The sequence below is a fragment of the Maylandia zebra genome, linkage group LG14, assembly GCF_041146795.1.
Source record: "Maylandia zebra isolate NMK-2024a linkage group LG14, Mzebra_GT3a, whole genome shotgun sequence".
NCBI classification, from domain to species: domain Eukaryota; kingdom Metazoa; phylum Chordata; class Actinopteri; order Cichliformes; family Cichlidae; genus Maylandia; species Maylandia zebra.
Genome location: NC_135180.1, coordinates 39,138,320 through 39,157,293, shown reverse-complemented (window position 1 = coordinate 39,157,293; position 18,974 = coordinate 39,138,320). Strand labels below are relative to the sequence as shown.

Here is an 18,974-nt window from a genome sequence, read left to right as displayed (position 1 = left end):
ACAGAGGTCACTGCTGCGTAAACTGGTGACCTTCGATCTGATCCTCAGAGCTCTCACCAGCACTTCTCACGAGCCTTTAAAATCATGTCACATGTTGTACACACACACACACACACACACACACACACACACACACACACACACAGGTGCTATAACACCAAACAATGCAACAGCTCTAGCCCCTGTGTTAGTGCGGTGGACAGAATATTAGGAACGTTTGAAGCAAACAGCCTCTCTCTCTCTCTGCTGTGTGTGCGTCATTGTGGACGTGCTGCTGCACTGTGTGACTAACAGGTGAGCAACAGGTGTGTGCGAGAGAAACGAGGTGGAAACAGCTGCAGCCCGTCAACAGATCCTCTATCGTTAAAAACTGATAATGCAGACGGAGTAAACCTGAGCTGCTGATCCAAAGGTCAGGCCTGATCGCGGCGCCCTGCGCGCTGTCTGCCCTTCAGCTCGTCTAACTCACATTAGATATGCCGAAGCTTCACACACACACACGCACACACACACACGCACACACAGAAGTGTGAGAAAAAGAAGAAAAAGAAGAGCTGTAGTTACCACGAGGTGATTCATGTCGAGCTGTGCTGCCTCTCTTCAACCTCACAAGGACATGCGCACACACACACACACACACACAGAGTCTCAGTGTTTCTGACACGCTGCCAAACTACGATCTGCTGCAGAGGCCAAACTGTCTGCGCTCGGCAGGAAGTAAACACGACACTGCAGCTTTGCATTGTGCAAAAGTCTTGAGCCACCCAAGCAGTCGGGCTTTGGCGTAATGCTTAAGTGCTCTTGAGCAACATTTCTCCCACTTTGTGGAACTCTGTTTTTCTCTCATGAATCATTCAAACATTAAAGGCTTCAAGGGATGAAGCAGTGTGTCTGTGCGTCACAGCTTCCTTTACGCTCTTTTTTCTGTCAGTAACAAATAACATTGTTTTAGTTGAAACACAAAAAAGGAAGTGGAGGAGAAAAGAGGAAGTGTCAGACCTACAAAATAAACTATCTACAGCATCTGAAAGTCATGCTCTTATGGTCCAGATGTCAAGAGGAATCTATTAACGTGTCCCTTAAGACAAAAACGTTCAGACGTGAACTCACATACAAGGTCTTAAATAATCAGGCCCCATCTTATCTTAATGACCTTGTAGTACCATATCACCCTATTAGAGCACTTCGCTCTCGCTCTGCAGGCCTACTTGTTGTTCCTAGAGTATTTAAAAGTAGAATGGGAGGCAGAGCCTTCAGTTTTCAGGCCCCTCTTCTGTGGAACCAGCTTCCAGTTTGGATTCAGGAGACAGACACTATCTCTACTTTCAAGATTAGGCTTCAAACTTTCCTTTTTGCTAAAGCATATAGTTAGGGCTGGACCAGGTGACCCTGAATCCTCCCTTAGTTATGCTGCAATAGACGTAGGCTGCCGGGGATTCCCATGATGCACTGGGTGTTTCTTCTTTACTCACTATGTGTTAACAGACCTCTCTGCATTTAATCATTACTTATAGACTACTTGCACTAGGGCATGTGACGTATTTCCGTTTCCAAATAGTACCGCTTGTGCGTTTCCGGTACGTTTGCTTATCTATCGGTAGCTATGCTAATGTCGCTTCAGAATGAGTATAAAAAGGAAAGTATTTAAAACAGAACATTTTCAAAAACAGGAGAAGAAATACTCCGAGCATTGCTGTGTCCCACTTTGTTCAGCTTCAGCCAAATTTAACGGCATACTAAGTTTTCATGCCTTTCCAACCCATTCCGACTTGAGAAGACAATGGCTGGTAAACATACGCCGGGATCATTTCACGATTACCTCTCACACCAGGGTCTGCTGCAGACACTTTGCCAGTGATCAACTCATAGAGCCAACAACCCTCGATGGTCGAAGGAGGCTTATTAAAGGTGCTGTACCAACACTTTTTGAGTGGAATGGCTATAAAGTTGAACCACCGCGGCGTAGTGTTTGGGAGAGAACGGAGCGACGCCCTGAACTAGTTCCTCCTGACGATCAAGAAGAGCACAGTCTTACAAGAGATCATGACTACTGCTCAGTCCCTGAGCCGTCTGCATTGGACATATCAGCATCAGCTGCAGAAGACCTGTCCGAAGACGTGGAGACTCTGAGGAAGGAAATACAGGAGTTACGTGTCCAGCGAGAATTTGGGTTACAGCGTTTTGCTGGCTCCGACACTGACATCCGATTCTATACCAGGTACACCTAAGTCCTATTCAAGCTAACTGTTTAAAATATACCAAGGTCACCATCAGTTAAATTTAGAAAGTTTTTCCAGTCTTAATGAAAACAAAATAGAAATTTACTTTTTCTCTGCTGATTGTATGTTTTATGTAGATGCTTTAGTATTTAAACGATATCCTAATGCTACAGGTAAAATACAACACCAAATACTCTTAATCAGACTATTTTATACAGCATTCCATTAGCATATTTGTCACAGTTCACATTATTTTTATGTCAGTGTGTAATGTTAATTAATGATTGACATGATGTATGTCTCTCTCGTGAATAGATTTCCAAGCTATGATCATTTGATGGCATTCTGGGTTTTGATTGAGCCTTGCATCTATAAAATGATCCGGGTTTCAAGAGCCAAGTCAGCTGCCAATCGGAACGAAGAAGTGTTGACACCTGCACGCACATCAACAGTAGGTTATGGGTTTGTTGGTAGTTAGAACTAGAGGTGTAATGTTATTGTATTTATGTACAATAACATTACTTTATGTACAGTAGCATACATACACAGGTGTATGTATGCTAGACTCAGTATCCTTTACATACATACACCTGTGCACTACAGCACCTCATTGTTTACCCCATGGTACAGTATGGTATGCCTAACCATTACAAAACATTTAGCCAAGAAAAGCATAATTTTACTAGTTCATAGCTTAAGGAGTAACATTTTCCCTTTTGTTTTCACCTTCCAGAGGCAGCTGCTACAGCCAATTGATGAGTTTTTTCTTTTCCTGGTTTTCCTGTCAGTTGGTTTGAAGGAGAGGGACCTGGCACACCGATTTAACATACACCAGTCCACAGTGAGCCGCATTATTGCAACATGGACAAATTTTCTTGCCACTGCACTGGGGTCTCAGTGCATCTGGCTTACACGTGAAGGAGTGCAAGCTTACTGAGGAATTCAAAGATTTCTCAGACACCCAGATGATCCTTGACTGTACAGAGCTGAGGTGTCAGACACCATCCTCACCACTTCTCCAAAGTGAAATGTACTCTTCGTACAAATCCCACTGTACGATGAAAGCCCTGGTTGGCATAGCTCCACATGGTCCAGTGACATTCATCTCTAATCTGTATGCTGGTTCGGTTAGTGACAAGGAACTATTCAAACAATCAGGCATTGCTGAGAAGTTGACTGAAGACATGGCAGTGATGGTAGATAAGGGCTTCCTAATCACTGATTGTTGTAAATGCAAAGTGTACTGCCCACCTTTTCTATCTAAGCAGAAGCAGATGCCAGCATACCAGGTTAAGGAGACGCAGGCCATAGCCAGACTCAGGGTGCATGTGGAGCGAGTCATTAGGAGGATCAAACAGAACAAACTTTTTGATAGCATCATTACCATGTCACATGTTTATAATATCAACCAACTGTTTGCAGTGGCATGTATGCTGTCAAATTACCAGAACACAGCATTAGTTAAAAAATGGGTTAAGTGAGACAAGATGGATTTTTCCCAAGACACCAGTGCCAGTACAAGTAACTTATGGAAAATGACCTGCAGCTGAGGCCACTACAGTTGCATTTCTTCCTTCTCAGCTGACAATACTTGATTACAGAACTGGTACTTGAGTGCTGATAGTTGAGTTTCAGTTATTGATAATTCAAATTCATTGCAAATGTTTAATGTTAATAATACTGTTTAATTATATTACTATATTACTATTCAGATTCAACAAAACTGTTTATCAAAATTATAAAGTAAATCACTAAATCGTTTTAAAATCATAAGTGACATTGAGCTTTTGGAACATCAAAAATACCATTTGTCATTTTCTACAGTTCAGTTATTGTCTAAATGTATATCAGTATGCTAGGCATGGAGTTTTAAATACTTACCATGTAAATAAGTTCTGCACAAATTCAACGTTTTAATGTGTGTTTTTAAAAATTAAATTGATGCCATTGCTTAAATAACAGTTTATTGATGTCACATAAAAGTAACATGTAACAACAAAAGAATTCATGAAATATATTGAAAATAAAACATCAGTTATTTTGTTCCAGCCAGCCTGAAGGATCTGTTTTTCTTTTTGCTGTTTTCACTGTTCATTTTTTCAAACACAGGTATCTTGGCATATATATGTAAAAAAAGAAATAGTCTGCCTTTTCTCTGATTGCATTGTGCACATCTGTATCCATGTATATGTGGCGAGACGAGGTTGGGATATAAAGTAAATACTCTTCAGTTTTAAAGAACGACAACGCCACCCTGGGAATTTCACCCAGAGAATACTGGAAATGACACTAAATCACCAAAAAGGCACTTAGGTTCGCTATACTCAATCCAGAGACGAGGTTCAATAATAAACAAATTGACAATTTATTAATAATTATTTAAAACACCATATAAAAGCACAATCATAAATATTCAAGTACAAATATGCTTAAAAAGGTATTCAGAGCTGAGGCTTACCAGTGGAGGGGCAGGGATGCCACACACAAACTAAAGAAAGAAAACACACCCAAAACACAAGTGCAACACACTATCACACACACTCACACTAATAAACTAAACAAGGCAGGTGTGTACACTCAAGGGATCCCACCACCAAGGCACCCTAGTCTCCTCCACGTCGGCACTCCGCATCTGAATAAAAGAAACAAAGAAAATTTTAATATATTACAACAAACTAATGTGTAGCACCGGGGGATAACCCAACTGCAGGACCACACTGGTGATCTACAGCTAGAAAAAGGGCCTCCCACCAGTGGTGTAACAGAGAATCCAAACTACAAATCAAAAAGCAATAAAACCACATACAATCTGAATAAAACTCTAAAATCTGGAGCAAACGGAATCGCCGTACTGCTCCAACTTGCCGTCCACACGACGATAAGTTAACAGTCAATCAATATGCACGCCAGCTGACTCCGATAACCGGCATGCATATGGCCGTTGTCCACGCCGACGTCCACTGTAAAAGCTGACAGCAGCAGGGAAAGAATTCTCACAACGGGAACAGACGGTAAAAGCACAGCAAGGCAAAACAGCAGCACTTCAGTTCGCGTAGCTTGGCGCAAAACTAAGGTCCACACTTCCTGCGAAACATAATAAATAATTACTATAAAAGAACAATAGAAGGCAGAGAGCGTAACAAAAGTTGATTACGTACCAAGTAAGCCGGGTCATAGAACGTAAGCAGAATAGCTCAGAGGAGGCTTCTATAGCTACGACCAGCCGCGATGGAGACTTTAGAGTAACCCACAAACGATCTCTACCACACCGAGGAAGTCAGGTGACCAAAAAGGAGATCACAGGCAAGCAATGCAGAGACACTCAAATGGCCACTATTTATACCAGCGCCCCCTAATGGGCCAGGCTGAAAGTGGGTTGGACCGCGGGATAACATTCATCCTGCCACATATATTCTTTGCACTAGGTAGTCCTCTTGTGCCCACACAACAAAGTCACACCACTGCATCCCACTGATGAGCAGTTGTCCTTGCACTTGCCAGTAATATGCGTGGCTCTTTTTTAGTTTAGGGGTGCCACATTCCATCTGCACATATTTGCAGTCAATAAAGTTTTGTACATTGGGACATTTGAATTCGACGAAGCCAAACTGGGGGTATTCATTGGGGTCAAAAACAACACCATCAGGAGATGCAGCAAGCCAGGGGGCAATGGGGTGAATGACCAGACCGCAGGGTGAGTAGTTAACATTCATTAGCCTACTATACTCTGCTGCTATTGCAGGCTCCATCTGAGTTCCTCTCCTCATGTCTGCTGTCTGCCTTGTTCCCTTCAATATACGCTCTGCTAGTGACTCGGCCGAGCTCTGGCCTCTGACGTGACACGCCTCCCGAAACCTAGAGGCAGTCACTCTGGGCCTGCGGAGCTGATGCCACTCGGACGAAGAGCTTTGCTCACGTGTAGCTTCCTCTATTTTGTGAGCCATTTCCAGAGTTACAGACAAGCTTTTCAGATGCAGAAGCTCTTCTTCTGAGCACACAAACACACAATCTGATGGCAAGATGTCATACCCCTCCAGAGGCAAGTGCGGTGTTGGTGGTGCATCGCGGTGTAGTGTGATGTACCGGGTTGTCAAAACCGGCTGCTGATATGACAGAACACTGCCCTCCTGCACCAGCCCAAAGGCACTTTCCACAAGCTGCTTGTCAGGTCTCATGTTCATTGTGGTCACAAGTGGCCTGTCCTCAATATTAAATTTTGCATATGCCTCCGTTATTCTGAACAAGCAGGGATCTGGTAACGGACCCACCATGCCTCTGTAGAAGCCACTCCTAAAGAAAACATCAATGACAATAATGTAAGGAAGAAGGTTGTTATACTGAACAACAACTAAACTAAAAACTAAAAGGTGTAAAACAGTGGTGCATAAGTTAGAGACTGGGATGTATATGTACATGACTGAGTTAGCCGTCTTCAGAAAGTGTAATGTTGTATGTAAATTAATACCTATTCTGACACATGTATGTATGAAAAAAATAGCAACATACATTTGTAACACATGAAACCAAATTTTACAAATCTAATTACCGTACTCCAGTCTGGGCCGTCCTGGTACCGGCTCAGTGAAGATCATGGAGTTGATGGGTCCTGGCCTCACACCCTAACAGAAGACACATTTACTATGGATGGTGTTGCTGTTCATATGTAAACATGGACTAATTCAAAAACTTTAACCTCATTTAAATTACCACTGTCCGTGGCTTGTGCCATTGCTGTTCAGATTCCGTGCAGCTATGCACAGGGGGGACAACCGGCACTCTGAGTTGTGAGTAGTGTGCTGTTTGGAAGAGCAGTGCCACTGTGTGATTGCACATAACAGCGCCTGCCACACAGGAGCACTGGCTATGTGTCAGTATCACCGGCGATGAATCCAGAAGCTTAATCTAAGAAGAAAGAACGAAAATTAAAAATGTAACATCTTCATGGAAGAGCCGAACAGGAACATAGTTCAGTGTTATGGTTACGTACCCTCCTGAATGCTTAGTGTTTCCTTCTCTCCCTATTAAAACAACTTAACCATGCTTGATAACTGTAATAACTTAGATTGTGTATATTTGCAGTATTAACTTGTTGTCAAATGTTTCTGATCACCCAAACACACGTTGATTTAACTATCTGACTAGTCAAATTAGGAGTGATAAAGCAGGGAGACAAGGAAAACATTCAAGTTGATGGGCCTTTAGGAATGAACTTAACTAATGCTTAAATGAACTGAACCCCACAGAACGGGGATTAACAACTTTACACAGCTTCCTGCCTACACTTAGTCTGTGTGGTGCCTCACTCTTCCTCATTGACCTGAAGCACAGGGCTCTCACACCGACCTCCCCTGACAACCTGTCTTTATTGGACACTGAATAAAGATACAAGTACCATTAGCATTATTTCTGTATTACTCATTTCAGCATGTCTTAAACATATATATTTTACACTTAGCAAGAGTAGCATTAGGTAGTTAACTACCTCCATAGTTAGCCAACTACCTAACGCCATTATAACAGTGTCTAACAACAAAAGTGACATTAGTTAAGAAAACCTCAACTATAGTTTAGGACGACATAAAACACCGTTTAAGAAAACATGTAATGTAGAGAACTGACATCAAATGAAGGACATAGCGGAGTAACGTAGTGTTTGCATTTGACGTTAGCTAGCGTTTCTTTGTCGGTTAATTTACGTTTTCTTACCTTCGTAGTTGTGTATATATGATGCAGCATATAACTTAAATCCTTTATCTAATTTGCTGGCGGGGGTAGTCATCACTCTGCAAATCCGATGAACATCGGTGATGTTCAATTTTGGGAGCTCTTGTAGGCAGCGAGTGTAGAACGTCGCCATGGTTTAACCGCACCGGAAGCACTGGAGCAGGACTACATAGAACGCGGAAGTGTTAGTGCAAGTAGTCCATTATTATCTCTGTCTCTGTTCCACAGCGTGTCTTTATCCTGTCTTCCTTCTCTCACCCCAACCAATCACAGCTGATGGCCCCGCCCCTCCCTGAGCCTGGTTCTGCCGGAGGTTTCTTCCTGTTAAAAGGGAGTTTTTCCTTCCCAGGTGATCATCTGGCTGCTGGGTTTCTCTGTATGTATTATTGTAGGGTCTATCTTCCAATATAAAGCACTTTGAGGTGACTGTTGTAATTTGGCGCCGTGTAAATAAAACTAAATTGAATTACCAGGACAAACAGAGGGAACGACTCTGGGCTAAAAGGCACTCAGTAAGAAGAGTCTGATGAGGCCGAGCACACAGAAGGGAGCCTTCCTCTCAGGCCGCCGTGCCGAGTCCTGCAGCCGGCTCGGCTGACCTGCTTCCATCACTCATGGGATCTCATGGCAGAGGGATCTGTACTTCTACTTAATTACAGATACTTGTGTTAAAAATACTCCAGTATAACCTGAAGTACTCATTCAACTTCTTTACTCAAGTAGAGGTGAAAAAGTACCGAGTGTGAAATGTACTCAGAGTAAGGAAGTAAGAAGCAGCACCACGTTGCTAGCACCTATTTTAATGCACAGCTAAATATAATATGAGTGCATGAGAATACAAATGATCCTTAATCTAAATTCTGATTGTCATGAATGTACTCGAGTACATTAGAAGAGAATAGAAACATCTGTGTTGCATGATGGAGGGTGACCTGGCCTCCACAGCTAAACAGAAACATGAGGCGAGTCGAGGGTTACAGTGAGAGGCAGCAGGAACATGAAGACCTGCTGAGTGAAAGCAGAAGTCCTCGGAGGCTGTACAGCCACCCAGGGTTTAAACTGCTCCACCTCTGTCAGGTGGAGGGAAGTGAAGCACAGCCCGTGCTTCCCCTGAGCACTCAGAGTTTGTTTAATCTCAGAAACACTGAGCTGAGTTTCACTTCTTGCTTTTTGAGAAATATCTGAGTGAAACTGTCAGAGCTGCTCAGTGCAGCAGCTGCAGCCGCCCAGCTCCACCTCAGAGACTCCATCACCACACACAGGTAAGGAGACAGCGCCGTGATGTTTGGTAAAGTGCTGCAGGAGGGAGAGCGATCGCCTCCGGTCTGGTCTGATCCTGAAGTCTTGTGTTTTCTTCAGCAGCTTTGCAAACTTAAGCCGTGCTGCAAACCTCCCAAACAGCCTCACTAATCACACTGCTGTGAACTTTAACCTTTCACCTGCTAACTCACAGTCTGAGAAGGAGCTTGTGGTTTTGATGCTTTGACTTCGAGGTGAGTTTCCTGCTTGTGAATAATCTCTCGCTGCAGAAACGGTTCCCAGACTGATGGAGCAACAGTCTCGCCTCCTTAAGCTGCCAAATCCTCTGCTTTTGCCGCTCACACGGATGATGATCAGCACCACCTGATTCCAGTGGAAGCAGCGGTGTAGGGCATAGTTGGTCTCAGGAGAGTAATTGGAAAATACATTTCTACTTCAGCTCTGTTTTGTGTTGCAGTCTGGAGGAGATGCACCGCTCACTGCTGCCCCTGCTGGTCAGCCTGAGTCCTGCTATTCTGTTCCTGTTGCCTGGCATCATTGTGACACAGGAAGGACTCTGGGAGGACTACAAATATGGCCACGGTGACCTGGACAACCACAATTTCTGCACCTGGAAGTGCCTCATGTTCACGCTGCAATGGCCGGGCACGTTTTGTCAGGTGAGCATTGGGCTGTGCATCAGGAAATGGTGGTGTTCCCCTTCACAGTAAAAGCTGCGACTTCTGAAACATCTGCAGCGGTCAAATTTAAGAAGAGCTAAAGACATAAATACACACACTGAAAATATCCTTTAAACAATGACGTGTTTGTGTCCTTTAAGAAGGGAAACCAGGAAGAGGCAAAGTAAAAGAAATGAGGCTGAAAAGGAAACGAGCCATAAGAGAGTAGGAATGGAGAGGGTAGGGAAAAAGAAGGCAGGAAGGTGGCGAGTTCTTCTTCTGTGGTGTCTAACATGCTGTCTGTCCCTCAGTCTCTGAACAACGTGAGTCTCTGCAGGATTCCTCCAACCGTCAACAACTGGACCATCCACGGCCTTTGGTAACCCCACCCTGCTGCAGCAGCTGAGATTACTCCCAGTGTTCAGACTGATCAGTGTTATTGATCCTGGGTTGTCCTGTTGATTTCATTGGCTGTTTGCGTTTGTGCCTGCAGGCCCCTCCACGCTAAGAACCGCTGCGACTGCTGGCCGATGTTCCCCTCTGACGTCCAGGTGAGTCCTGGTTATGCAGCACTGTGCAAAGGTCTTCAGGAAGCCCTCATTTCTTTCCAAACAAACGTGGAAATAACTTAAATGGGAAAACATGCACAGAGGCCGACAGTGATCACTGACTGTTTTTAGGGCCTGGTTCAGATTAAACGGAACAAGATACAAAGCATTAAAACATGTGAAAAACCCAGAGGCAGGATTCATCACTTAGAGACCGGATAGACTCTGCCTCTATAAATGCAAATGCATCAGGAGGCTCCTGTTGCAGTGATCATCAAACACTGACGTTCTTGTTTTTCAGGAGCTGAAGGCGGAGCTGACTGAACTCTGGCCGTCATTTGTGAGATTCAAGTCCAACTTCCACTTCTGGTACTCACCTTCATCGACACACAATGTCCAGCAGGGGGCGACGCCTCTAACATCTCATTATATGACAGTCTATCAGAAATACGAGCCTACTTTTAACTCAATCTATGACCTCTGCAAACACATCCATTGTCAGTTTGAGCTTTTAGTTGTTAGTCTCAAGACTTCAGGAAGGAAAGGAAACAATCATTCATGTGAGGAAATAAGATGAGAAATGAAAGCAGGCAGTTCAAGGAAAAGAGGAGGTCACAAACAAAAAGACCTGAACTCTTTCATGGCATGCATTTTTAATTTCTCTTTGTGAAATGTTTTCAATATTGTGATCGATCCAATCATGGGCAGGACCTGCAACGGCCGCTGTGGAGTCCAGTATGCTGATGACCAATCTGCAACCGACTTGCTGTTAGCAGATGACAGCGCCATCTTTGCGGAAAATGATGCAGAGGCTACACATATTCTACACGACATCACCCAATTTGCTCAACCACATGGTCTCAACACCAAAGTCCTTACTACTGCCGGGTCGCCAGCCACCGTGCATCTCAAAGGTGTGCAAATCGAACAAGTGCGGGAATTCAAATACCTCGGCTCTCTGGTCCAAGAAAAGAAAGTGGCATCAAGAGCGGAAATAGATTCAAGAATTGGTCAAACGGCAGCGGCTTTCGCCTCCCTCCGATGGTGCGTCTGGAAGAAGACAAACGTCACCCTCACCACCAAAATCTGCCTGTACCGTACACTGGTGTTGCCCATTCTTCTCTATGGGTCGGAGACCTGGGTCATCCTCAAACACGACCTCTTCCAGATGCGCTGTTTGAGTCAGATTCTCCGAGCGTCCGTGATCGTCTCAGCAACAGCGTGATACGTAGTCAACGTCACCAGCAGCCGTCAGTGGAAGAGCTGATTAGGAAGCGACGTCTGCAATGGTTTGGCCACATGTGCCGCATGAGCAACCGTCGCCTGTCATATCGCCTTTTGATGCAGCAGACTCTCCGCCGTCTGGAGAGTCAAGCGTGATGCGCCCAAGAAGACGTCATCAAGCAAATTGAAGATGACCTTAAACAACGACGTCTAACCCTCGAGCAAGCAAAGGTGAAAGCAAGAGACCACAAGGCCTGGAAGGCACCCACAGCGACGTAGTGGCTTTGTGGACAACCTCCCCGCTGAGCACCAGCGAGGGACAAAAGAAGAAGAAAGAATGTAAAAACAAACGTGACTTTGTTTCTGGGAAAATGAGATCCACTTCGCTTTAAATTTCGATAGAACAGCGGCAGTATAACGTCCCCGTAAGTGGACATCAGGCCCATGCAAAATTTAGTATTTTGGTCTAGACAACCCAAAATGTGATGTCCACATATGTGGACGCCAGGTCCTAGGAGGTTAAGGAAGGAAACAAGGGGGGTGGCAAGGAAAGGTTTGTTAAAGGCAGGAAAAATGTTCCTAGAGAGAGAGTGAGAGTGAAGGAAGTAAAGAGTAAGTGTGAGGAAGGAAATTAGGGGAGAACCAAAGAAATAAAGGAAGGAATTAGGGTTATAGAAAAGGAAGAAAAATTATGGTGTACAAAGGTTAGAGGAGGAAATGAGGAAATAAGGGGACAAGAGAGAGGAAAAGAAAGGAAGGATAAAGAAGGAAAGGAAGCAAATGACATCTTGAGGAAATGAAGGTACAGGGAGGTGAGTAAAAGGGTTTAGGAAATGAGGGGAAGCAGAACGTGACCCTGTAAACTCACTCGGGTTGTGATTCTCTTCCTAAAGCGTGTTTCTGTGCGTCAGGAGGGACGAGTGGAGGAAACACGGAGCGAGCGCGGCGTGCGTGGAAGGAATGAACTCTCCGCTCAGATACTTCCAGGTCTGCGTCAAACTGCGAGCACGGTTCGACATCCACAGGTGAGTTCAGCTCTTCTTCAAACTGAGACCCCGAGGTCGATCCTCACGTTCCCATCTGTGCGCCGTGGAAACGCCAGTTACGCCACACAGCTGCTCAGGTGAGCTCTGAAACGAACAGTGATGTTTTATTTGTGTCTGCAGCCTGCTGGAGGACTCCGGCATCACTCCGTCCTGTGAGCGACCCTACAAGGTAACAGTCGACAAATCCAACTCTGACCTGGGGAAGGGTTTTTCAAGCCTCTCATGAGCCAAACTCAACTTCCGACTTTTTCTAAAAGGTTAAAAAACCGGAACCTTTTATTAACTCTGCTGATCATTTGTCAGAAACACCTTAAAGCTGTTCTCGGGTCTTACAGCTCCTGTTCCACGGTTAGAGGTTCAGATTAAACCAAAGTTTCTGATAATGAGCTCATCAGTTAAAGCTCAGGCTGCAGACTGTGTCACCCACCTGCTGTCCAAATATGCTGCTTACGAGGAGCAGCCAATCAGAATAACAGCTGACTTTAAGGGGGAGGAGCCGACATATCTCGTTTCATATGAAGTGAAGCCCAGTATGAGCTAAAGTAGGATTATTCTGAACACAGAATCATGCAAAGCCATCAATAAAACCACAGAACTGGAAATTAGCAGGTCGGCTTTGAAATATTATCCATGTGTTATTTAAACTAGAAGTCTAAAATTATCACGTGGAGGCTCATCATGGTGATCGTTTTAAGCCAGCTCACCTCCTGCAACCACTTTTCCGAGAATACGTGCTTCTTTTGCAGTTCGGGCTCCTCCTGACATTTCTTTGGAGGTGGAGGAACACCAGAGTAATTGCTAAAAGGAGCTTCTTCACCATTTGTTCTAAACAAATGTCTGTCCTCCTCCAGAAAATCTTATGTACGCAAACGCACATTGCAACTTCATCGTGTTGGGTCTTTTATTTTGACAGCGAATGCGCACCTGCGAACCACTTATGTGCACCCCTGATTATATCAATGAGATGTCCCCACAAGGATATAAATACGTGTGTGTGTGTGTGTGTGTGTGTGTGTGTGTGTGTGTGTGTGTGTGTTTAGGTGGAGGAGGTGCAAAGCGTCCTGGCTCCACACGTGGGGGACAAACTGGAGATCCAGTGCATCACGGATGAGCAGGTCCGATGGCGCCGGTTTCTTCCTTCAGAGTAAATGTGCTGCACTGTCTCCGCTTCAGCTTCTCATGTTAGCACGTTTCTTCTTCTTTGCTGTTGACTGAAACATTCAAACACTCCTGGTCCGATATTTTCCAGTTTCTGCAGCACAAACTAACAGTCCAGGTCTCGCGGTTGATCTGATATCCTCGTGTTGGTGTTGTTCCCAGATCATCATACTAAATGTTGTTCCAGGATCAACATTGCAAGTGACCAATCAGAATGTTGTGACGTCATACTTTTGCGACTTTGGGAAAAACCGGCGTAAAACAAAAAACTGTACTTAAGCTGCATGAAACCGCCTCTGTCCGCCGATCAACGGACCCTGACCCTAACCCCGACCCTAACCGTAACCCTTTAATAAACAGTAAGCAGAATTGATATTGTCCTTGCAACATTGGAATTTCATAAATGCACGAATGGCTTGGCGCGCAGAAGAATAACGTCACAACAATGTGATTGGTCACTTGCAATGTTGAACCTGGAACAACATTTTCATGATGGTCTGGGAACAACACCAACACGAGGATATCAGCTCATCCCAGGTCTCGCATCCTAACTAGTGATGGTAAATTTGATTCTTTTTACTGAATCGAGTTTTAATGAGTCACTCACCAAAGTGAATCGGATTTTTTGAGTCATTTGATTCACTGAGTCAGTCGACCAGAGAGTGCAAAAAATGTACATTTTCACTCAAACTTAATTTGTTTCTCTTTTCATGTAAATCCTACTGCTAAGATGAATGATTCTATTTTATAGAGCAAAAAAGAGCAAAAACATTTCTAAAATTAAGCAATTTTCTATCAAAATTGCTTAATAAACATTTATTAATTTTTATTTTATTTTAATATATTTTTATTTTATTAGTATTTTCCTTAAATGTGTTAAATATATATTTTCTCATCTAAATGTCCACTGAGCTGTGAGCCAGGGGGCGGGGGTGAGTGAGTGATTCGTTCGCTCCATGATTCAGCACAGGAGGGAGGGGGTGAGTAGCTCAAATGTGCTGTTAGCATGTTAGCAGAGCGATGCTACTGTGAACCGAGGAGCTATTTTCTTGATGTGAGCTTCTACTCAGGATTTTGTCTTCCAGTTCAGAGCAGAAATTTTTTTGTTACGATACTGGATGTTGTGTTTTTCTCCAAAATTTTAATTATAAGCAAGATACATTGCTGCTAACAGCAACAGGGATGAATCAGTGAGTCAGTTGGGCTTGTGAATCATGATTCATGAGTCAGTAAAGTGATTCTCGAGTATTGAACGATTCGTTCATGATTCGCACATCACTAATCCTAGCACCCTGACAGCACTAACACTGATCAGAGCTTTGATCAATTCAGTCTGTGTGGAATTAAAATCACCAATGACTCCGACAGACCGCAGATTTAAAGCAGAGCTTGAACAACAGATTTGTGGTAATTTACGAGCAAAGACTGGATTATAAAATTAATGAACAGCAGTAAAACCAAAGCAGTACCACAAACACTTGTGAGCTATGATCATAAAGACCTCGAGGAAACAAAGCAAACACAGTGATTCTGTTTATCAGCCTTTATTGCTGCTGCGGCTGCAAACTCCTGACATGGATCACAGCAGATGTGTCTGTGACAGTCATCCAGGTCATCGTCGTCTAAGGAACTTGGAAAGAAACACGTCTGGACTTCTTCAAGGTTCTTCAGTTCTAAAACCAAACGGTGCAGAGTCCCAGGAAAGCCCTAGTGGTGGCTGACCCTCTATTGATCATCTGCCTCATACATGAGCTCCAAACACGGCCCAGAGGTCCAGTTCAGGGACTCCAGTTAGCTGCAGCTAGCAGCTACAGCTGCCTTAATAATGCAAACTTTAAGCCTTAATACAATTTAAACAGGTGAATTATAGAAAGCTCCTCCCCCTGTGCAGGTGGATTTATTTTCACCTGATTAGAGAAAACGTTTGATGCAGACAGGCCGGTTGGGCAGCTGTGCTTTTATGCTAAGCTATGCTGAGCACATTGTGGCTCCATCTCTGGCTCCTGAGAGGTTCCCATCATTTCTCCTGAACATGTCGTTCTGCTGCTGAACTTCACTTCACTTTAGCTAGCACTGTTTTCTTCTGTGGTCACATGATGACATCAAAAAGCTCCAAACACAAAGAGGCTCTGTGGTTGATCTGAGCGTGGGAGAAGAATTCACTCTGTAAGCTCTCCCCGGTGTTAGATGGTTACCAACAATCACAACTCTCACAAACACAGCTACCACCAATCAGACGGCTCGTGAGGTTGGTCGTGTCCTCAGAGTTCCTCCAGCCGCTGACCGCGGAGTTCTCTTAGTTTGCGCTCTGGCTGACACCACAAGGCCTCCATCCATTAAAGTTTGAGTGAAACTGGTCAGATCTGGATCATGCTGCTCAGTTCAGATCTTTCCTTCCAACAAATATCATTTGCAGCCTGCCCTCCACCAAGGAGAGCTTGTGTTTTATACACAGTGTGCAGCCAGGATCACAGCTGAGATGGTGCCAGTTATTTTGAAAGCCTTTCATATTTCATACAGTCACCTCATAAAGGACTCATCCAGGCTGGAGAAACTGATCAGGAGGGCTAGCTCTGTGGTCGGCATGAAGCTGGACACTCTGGTGACAGTGGCAGAGAAAAGGACATTAAAGAAGCTGCTGGACATTATGAACAATGCTGGGCATCCTCTGCACACGGCCATAAACAACCAGAAGAGTCTGTTCAGTGACAGGTTGCTTCTCCCCAAGACAAGAACTAACAGACTTAAAAACTCCTTTGTCCCACACGCCATCAGACTGTTTAACTCCTCTCTGGAGGGGAGAGGGAGGGGAAACAGGAGGACAAAGGAGGGGGGAACAACTAAGCTGTAGTGCCTCTGCACCTCACTGTACAATACCTTTTGTGCAATACTTTTTGTAAATAGTCAGCGGTGCAATAGACTCAATACTTGAAATGTGCAATTCACTTGTATTTTTTATTTTTATTCCTATTTATTCTATTTATCCCCTTCGTATATTTTATTTATATTGTCTCTGTATTTATATATATATGTGTGTGTGTGTGTGTGTGTGTGTGTGTGTGTGTGTGTGTGTGTGTATTATTTATATATATATATATATATATATATATATATATATATAATATTCTGTAACTCTGTAACTTCTGTCGGTGCTGTGCTTTTTTGGAAATCGAATTTCCCAGAGGAACCCACCCGAGGGATTAATAAAGTTCAATCTAATCTAATCTAAACACGTTAGACCCAATCACATGTTCAAGCAGGAGTGTTTACAGATACAGAACAGACAAATAATTTATTGCGTTCTTGACTGCACGACTGTCTTTGCTGGAATTTCGAGTTTAGAGTCGCTGCTGTGTTTGATGTAAGATTTCACCGCATCTGGTTTTCTCTATGTGAGACTGCAGGAGTTTCTGAAGAACTTTGGGGAAATCAGAGGCACTTAGACCAAAATCTGAAAGATGAGGGCATAAAGCATGTGATGTCACCCATTTGATTTGCATTTTAAAGCCTCAGTGTTAATGCTTTCACAGTCACTGAAACACTAACAGTCTTTCAGATAATCGTGGAAAATGGTCATTTTACAGATTTTGGTCGGTAAACCAGCCAGAAGCTGATGTAACTTTTATTACATTTACAGTCCAATCAGCAAACGTCCAGCGCTAACGCTGGGCCGAGTGTCTGCTGTGCATAAAACAGTTTACTGCGGACTCTGATTAAAACAAAACCTTCATCCAACTTTGGGGCCTGTTTCAGTCCGTTCTTATTAACGAGCTGGGCGAGAAACCCCTTTACCCTGATGACACACGTTGTTTACACTCATGTCCACTCTTTGGCTCACTGTTAGCTCCTGCACTGCACCTTTGCTAATTGCAAACTGCTTTCATGCTTCTCAAATGCTCGCTTCAGCATTTTTCCATCTGCTGCTCGTCCTGTGCTGCAGTCAGGAGCTGAAATGTGGAGATTACTGTTGTTGTTTCAGGACAAACTGCCTTGTTGAAACACACCGATCATCAGTCTCCATTACAGCATATACTATTATATATTGTACATATATTTATTAGTTTCAGATGTAGCCATTCTTGTATTTTGCACAACTCTGTTGCTTGTGAAGCTCGCACACAAGAATTTCACTCATGTGCTGTACCAATGTACCTGCACATGTGATGTGACAATAAAAGTGATTTGATTTGCACGAGGCTGTAACCATCAATAACCACCGATAACCACCAATAACCTGGCATCTGTCCGTACAAACGTGTCCAACTCTTCCACTTCTTCTTTCATCTCTGTGTTTGAGCTGAAAGAAATCATTGTACCTGAAACTGATTTTGCAGTATGACAAATGTAATCTGCACATTTCCACATTAATCTCCAAATTTTTAATTTGTTCTCAAAATGATGAATATGTTCTTAACGTGGCCCATCGTAGTTTCTTTTAGAAAACTCAGGACCAGCTGCGTCGACGTCGGTCACGTTTTTTTCAAGCGCGATGCTTCTGTGTGTGAACTTCATGACTTCACGTCCCAAAATGTGTAATTTCATGTTGTCTTTTTGCAATGCGAACCGCTGCCTCGATCCACAGAGACGAGTGTAACTTTGAGTGCTGAGGTGAGGAGCAGCTGTCAGTAGCTCAGTGTGCCATCTCTCCTCCAGGACAGAGAGCTGTGGTTTCAGCTGAAGATCCGCCTGAATCGGAACCTCACCGTAGGCTGCGATCTTTGCACCGATGCTGAAGACGCCGACTCACGGCCGGTACCCTCCCCAGGGCACCCCTGTCCTGACCGGGTGCCCTTCTACTATTTCCCCATAAACCACGAGCGGCCACAGCGGCCCTGCGGCTAACGCCACCGCCATCACAGGTGGAGCCTGAGTAGCAGCAGGTTTACCCCAGATACTGCAAGAAGTGTCTGAAGAGCTTAAATGTGAAAAATAAAAACCATCAATAAAGTGATTTTTAGAGATTCTCTTGTCATTTCTTTAGTGCTGGTCACTTCCTGTCAATCATGTCATCCAGAAAACAGCAGAAACATGTCTGCTGGGATTCTCCTCTATTTGTGCTTAAAAAGATCAAAAGGTTTTCACGCTCGGGGAGGTGGAACACGTAGAAAGTGACCACTCGTCTTAAAACCTGGATAT

General features: G+C 44.0%; 4 protein-coding genes across 7 annotated transcripts in view; 2 read left to right on the top strand and 2 right to left on the bottom strand.

The window, feature by feature from the left end:
• cox7a1 (cytochrome c oxidase subunit 7A1) overlaps positions 1–717 on the bottom strand; it is a 7,282-nt gene extending 6,565 nt beyond the window's left edge. Inside the window, exon 1 of the mRNA XM_014408962.3 lies at positions 565–717. Coding sequence (XP_014264448.1) covers positions 565–579 — 15 coding nt within the window. The 5' untranslated portion in view covers positions 580–717. The remainder of the gene's footprint in view (positions 1–564) is intronic.
• A 799-nt stretch (positions 718–1,516) lies between these two features.
• On the top strand, positions 1,517–4,055 carry LOC112434314 (uncharacterized). Its single transcript, XM_076873511.1, has 3 exons — positions 1,517–2,218; positions 2,535–2,670; positions 2,953–4,055. Exons 1-3 carry the CDS (start codon positions 1,623–1,625, stop codon positions 3,154–3,156), a joined length of 936 nt encoding a protein of 311 aa, XP_076729626.1. The 5' UTR covers positions 1,517–1,622; the 3' UTR covers positions 3,157–4,055.
• Positions 4,056–4,329: 274 nt separating this feature from the next.
• On the bottom strand, positions 4,330–8,965 carry LOC143412512 (uncharacterized). The gene is made up of 6 exons (XM_076873515.1): positions 7,926–8,965; positions 6,927–7,121; positions 6,766–6,838; positions 5,378–6,509; positions 5,072–5,303; positions 4,330–4,851 (listed from the first exon to the last, which is right to left on the bottom strand). The coding sequence occupies exons 1-4, from the start codon at positions 7,953–7,955 to the stop codon at positions 6,451–6,453; spliced, it is 357 nt and encodes a 118-aa protein (XP_076729630.1). The 5' UTR covers positions 7,956–8,965; the 3' UTR covers positions 4,330–4,851; positions 5,072–5,303; positions 5,378–6,450.
• On the top strand, positions 8,188–18,799 carry rnaset2l (ribonuclease T2, like). Of its 4 annotated transcripts, none has more exons than XM_076873512.1 (9): positions 8,188–8,292; positions 9,661–9,862; positions 10,174–10,241; positions 10,356–10,413; positions 10,712–10,779; positions 12,546–12,659; positions 12,801–12,849; positions 13,721–13,795; positions 18,492–18,799. In XM_076873512.1, exons 2-9 carry the CDS (start codon positions 9,671–9,673, stop codon positions 18,678–18,680), a joined length of 813 nt encoding a protein of 270 aa, XP_076729627.1. In that variant the 5' UTR covers positions 8,188–8,292; positions 9,661–9,670; the 3' UTR covers positions 18,681–18,799. The 4 variants fall into 4 exon arrangements, with proteins under 4 accessions (XP_076729627.1, XP_076729628.1, XP_076729629.1 ...); XM_076873513.1 differs by lacking the exon at positions 8,188–8,292 and adding an exon at positions 9,118–9,205 and having other exon boundaries at positions 13,721–13,824; positions 18,492–18,652; XM_076873514.1 differs by lacking the exon at positions 8,188–8,292 and adding an exon at positions 9,119–9,205 and having other exon boundaries at positions 13,721–13,861; positions 18,492–18,628.
• The last annotated feature ends 175 nt before the right edge of the window (positions 18,800–18,974 follow it).

Bases quoted from the DNA above. Each gene is read 5' to 3' on its own strand.
- LOC112434314 (XM_076873511.1), top strand. From the start codon at position 1,623: ATGAGTATAAAAAGGAAAGTATTTAAAACAGAACATTTTCAAAAACAG. The intron at 2,219-2,534 runs GTACACCTAAGT...TCTCGTGAATAG, and splicing joins GACATCCGATTCTATACCAG to ATTTCCAAGCTATGATCATT. The intron at 2,671-2,952 runs GTAGGTTATGGG...TTCACCTTCCAG, and splicing joins CACCTGCACGCACATCAACA to AGGCAGCTGCTACAGCCAAT.
- LOC143412512 (XM_076873515.1), bottom strand. From the start codon at position 7,955: ATGCTGCATCATATATACACAACTACGAAG. The intron at 6,839-6,926 runs GTAATTTAAATG...GTCTTCTGTTAG, and splicing joins GGCACAAGCCACGGACAGTG to GGTGTGAGGCCAGGACCCAT. The intron at 6,510-6,765 runs GTAATTAGATTT...TGTTTTCTTTAG, and splicing joins ACGGCCCAGACTGGAGTACG to GAGTGGCTTCTACAGAGGCA.
- rnaset2l (XM_076873512.1), top strand. From the start codon at position 9,671: ATGCACCGCTCACTGCTGCCCCTGCTGGTCAGCCTGAGTCCTGCTATT. The intron at 10,414-10,711 runs GTGAGTCCTGGT...CTTGTTTTTCAG, and splicing joins TGTTCCCCTCTGACGTCCAG to GAGCTGAAGGCGGAGCTGAC. The intron at 12,660-12,800 runs GTGAGTTCAGCT...TTGTGTCTGCAG, and splicing joins GCACGGTTCGACATCCACAG to CCTGCTGGAGGACTCCGGCA.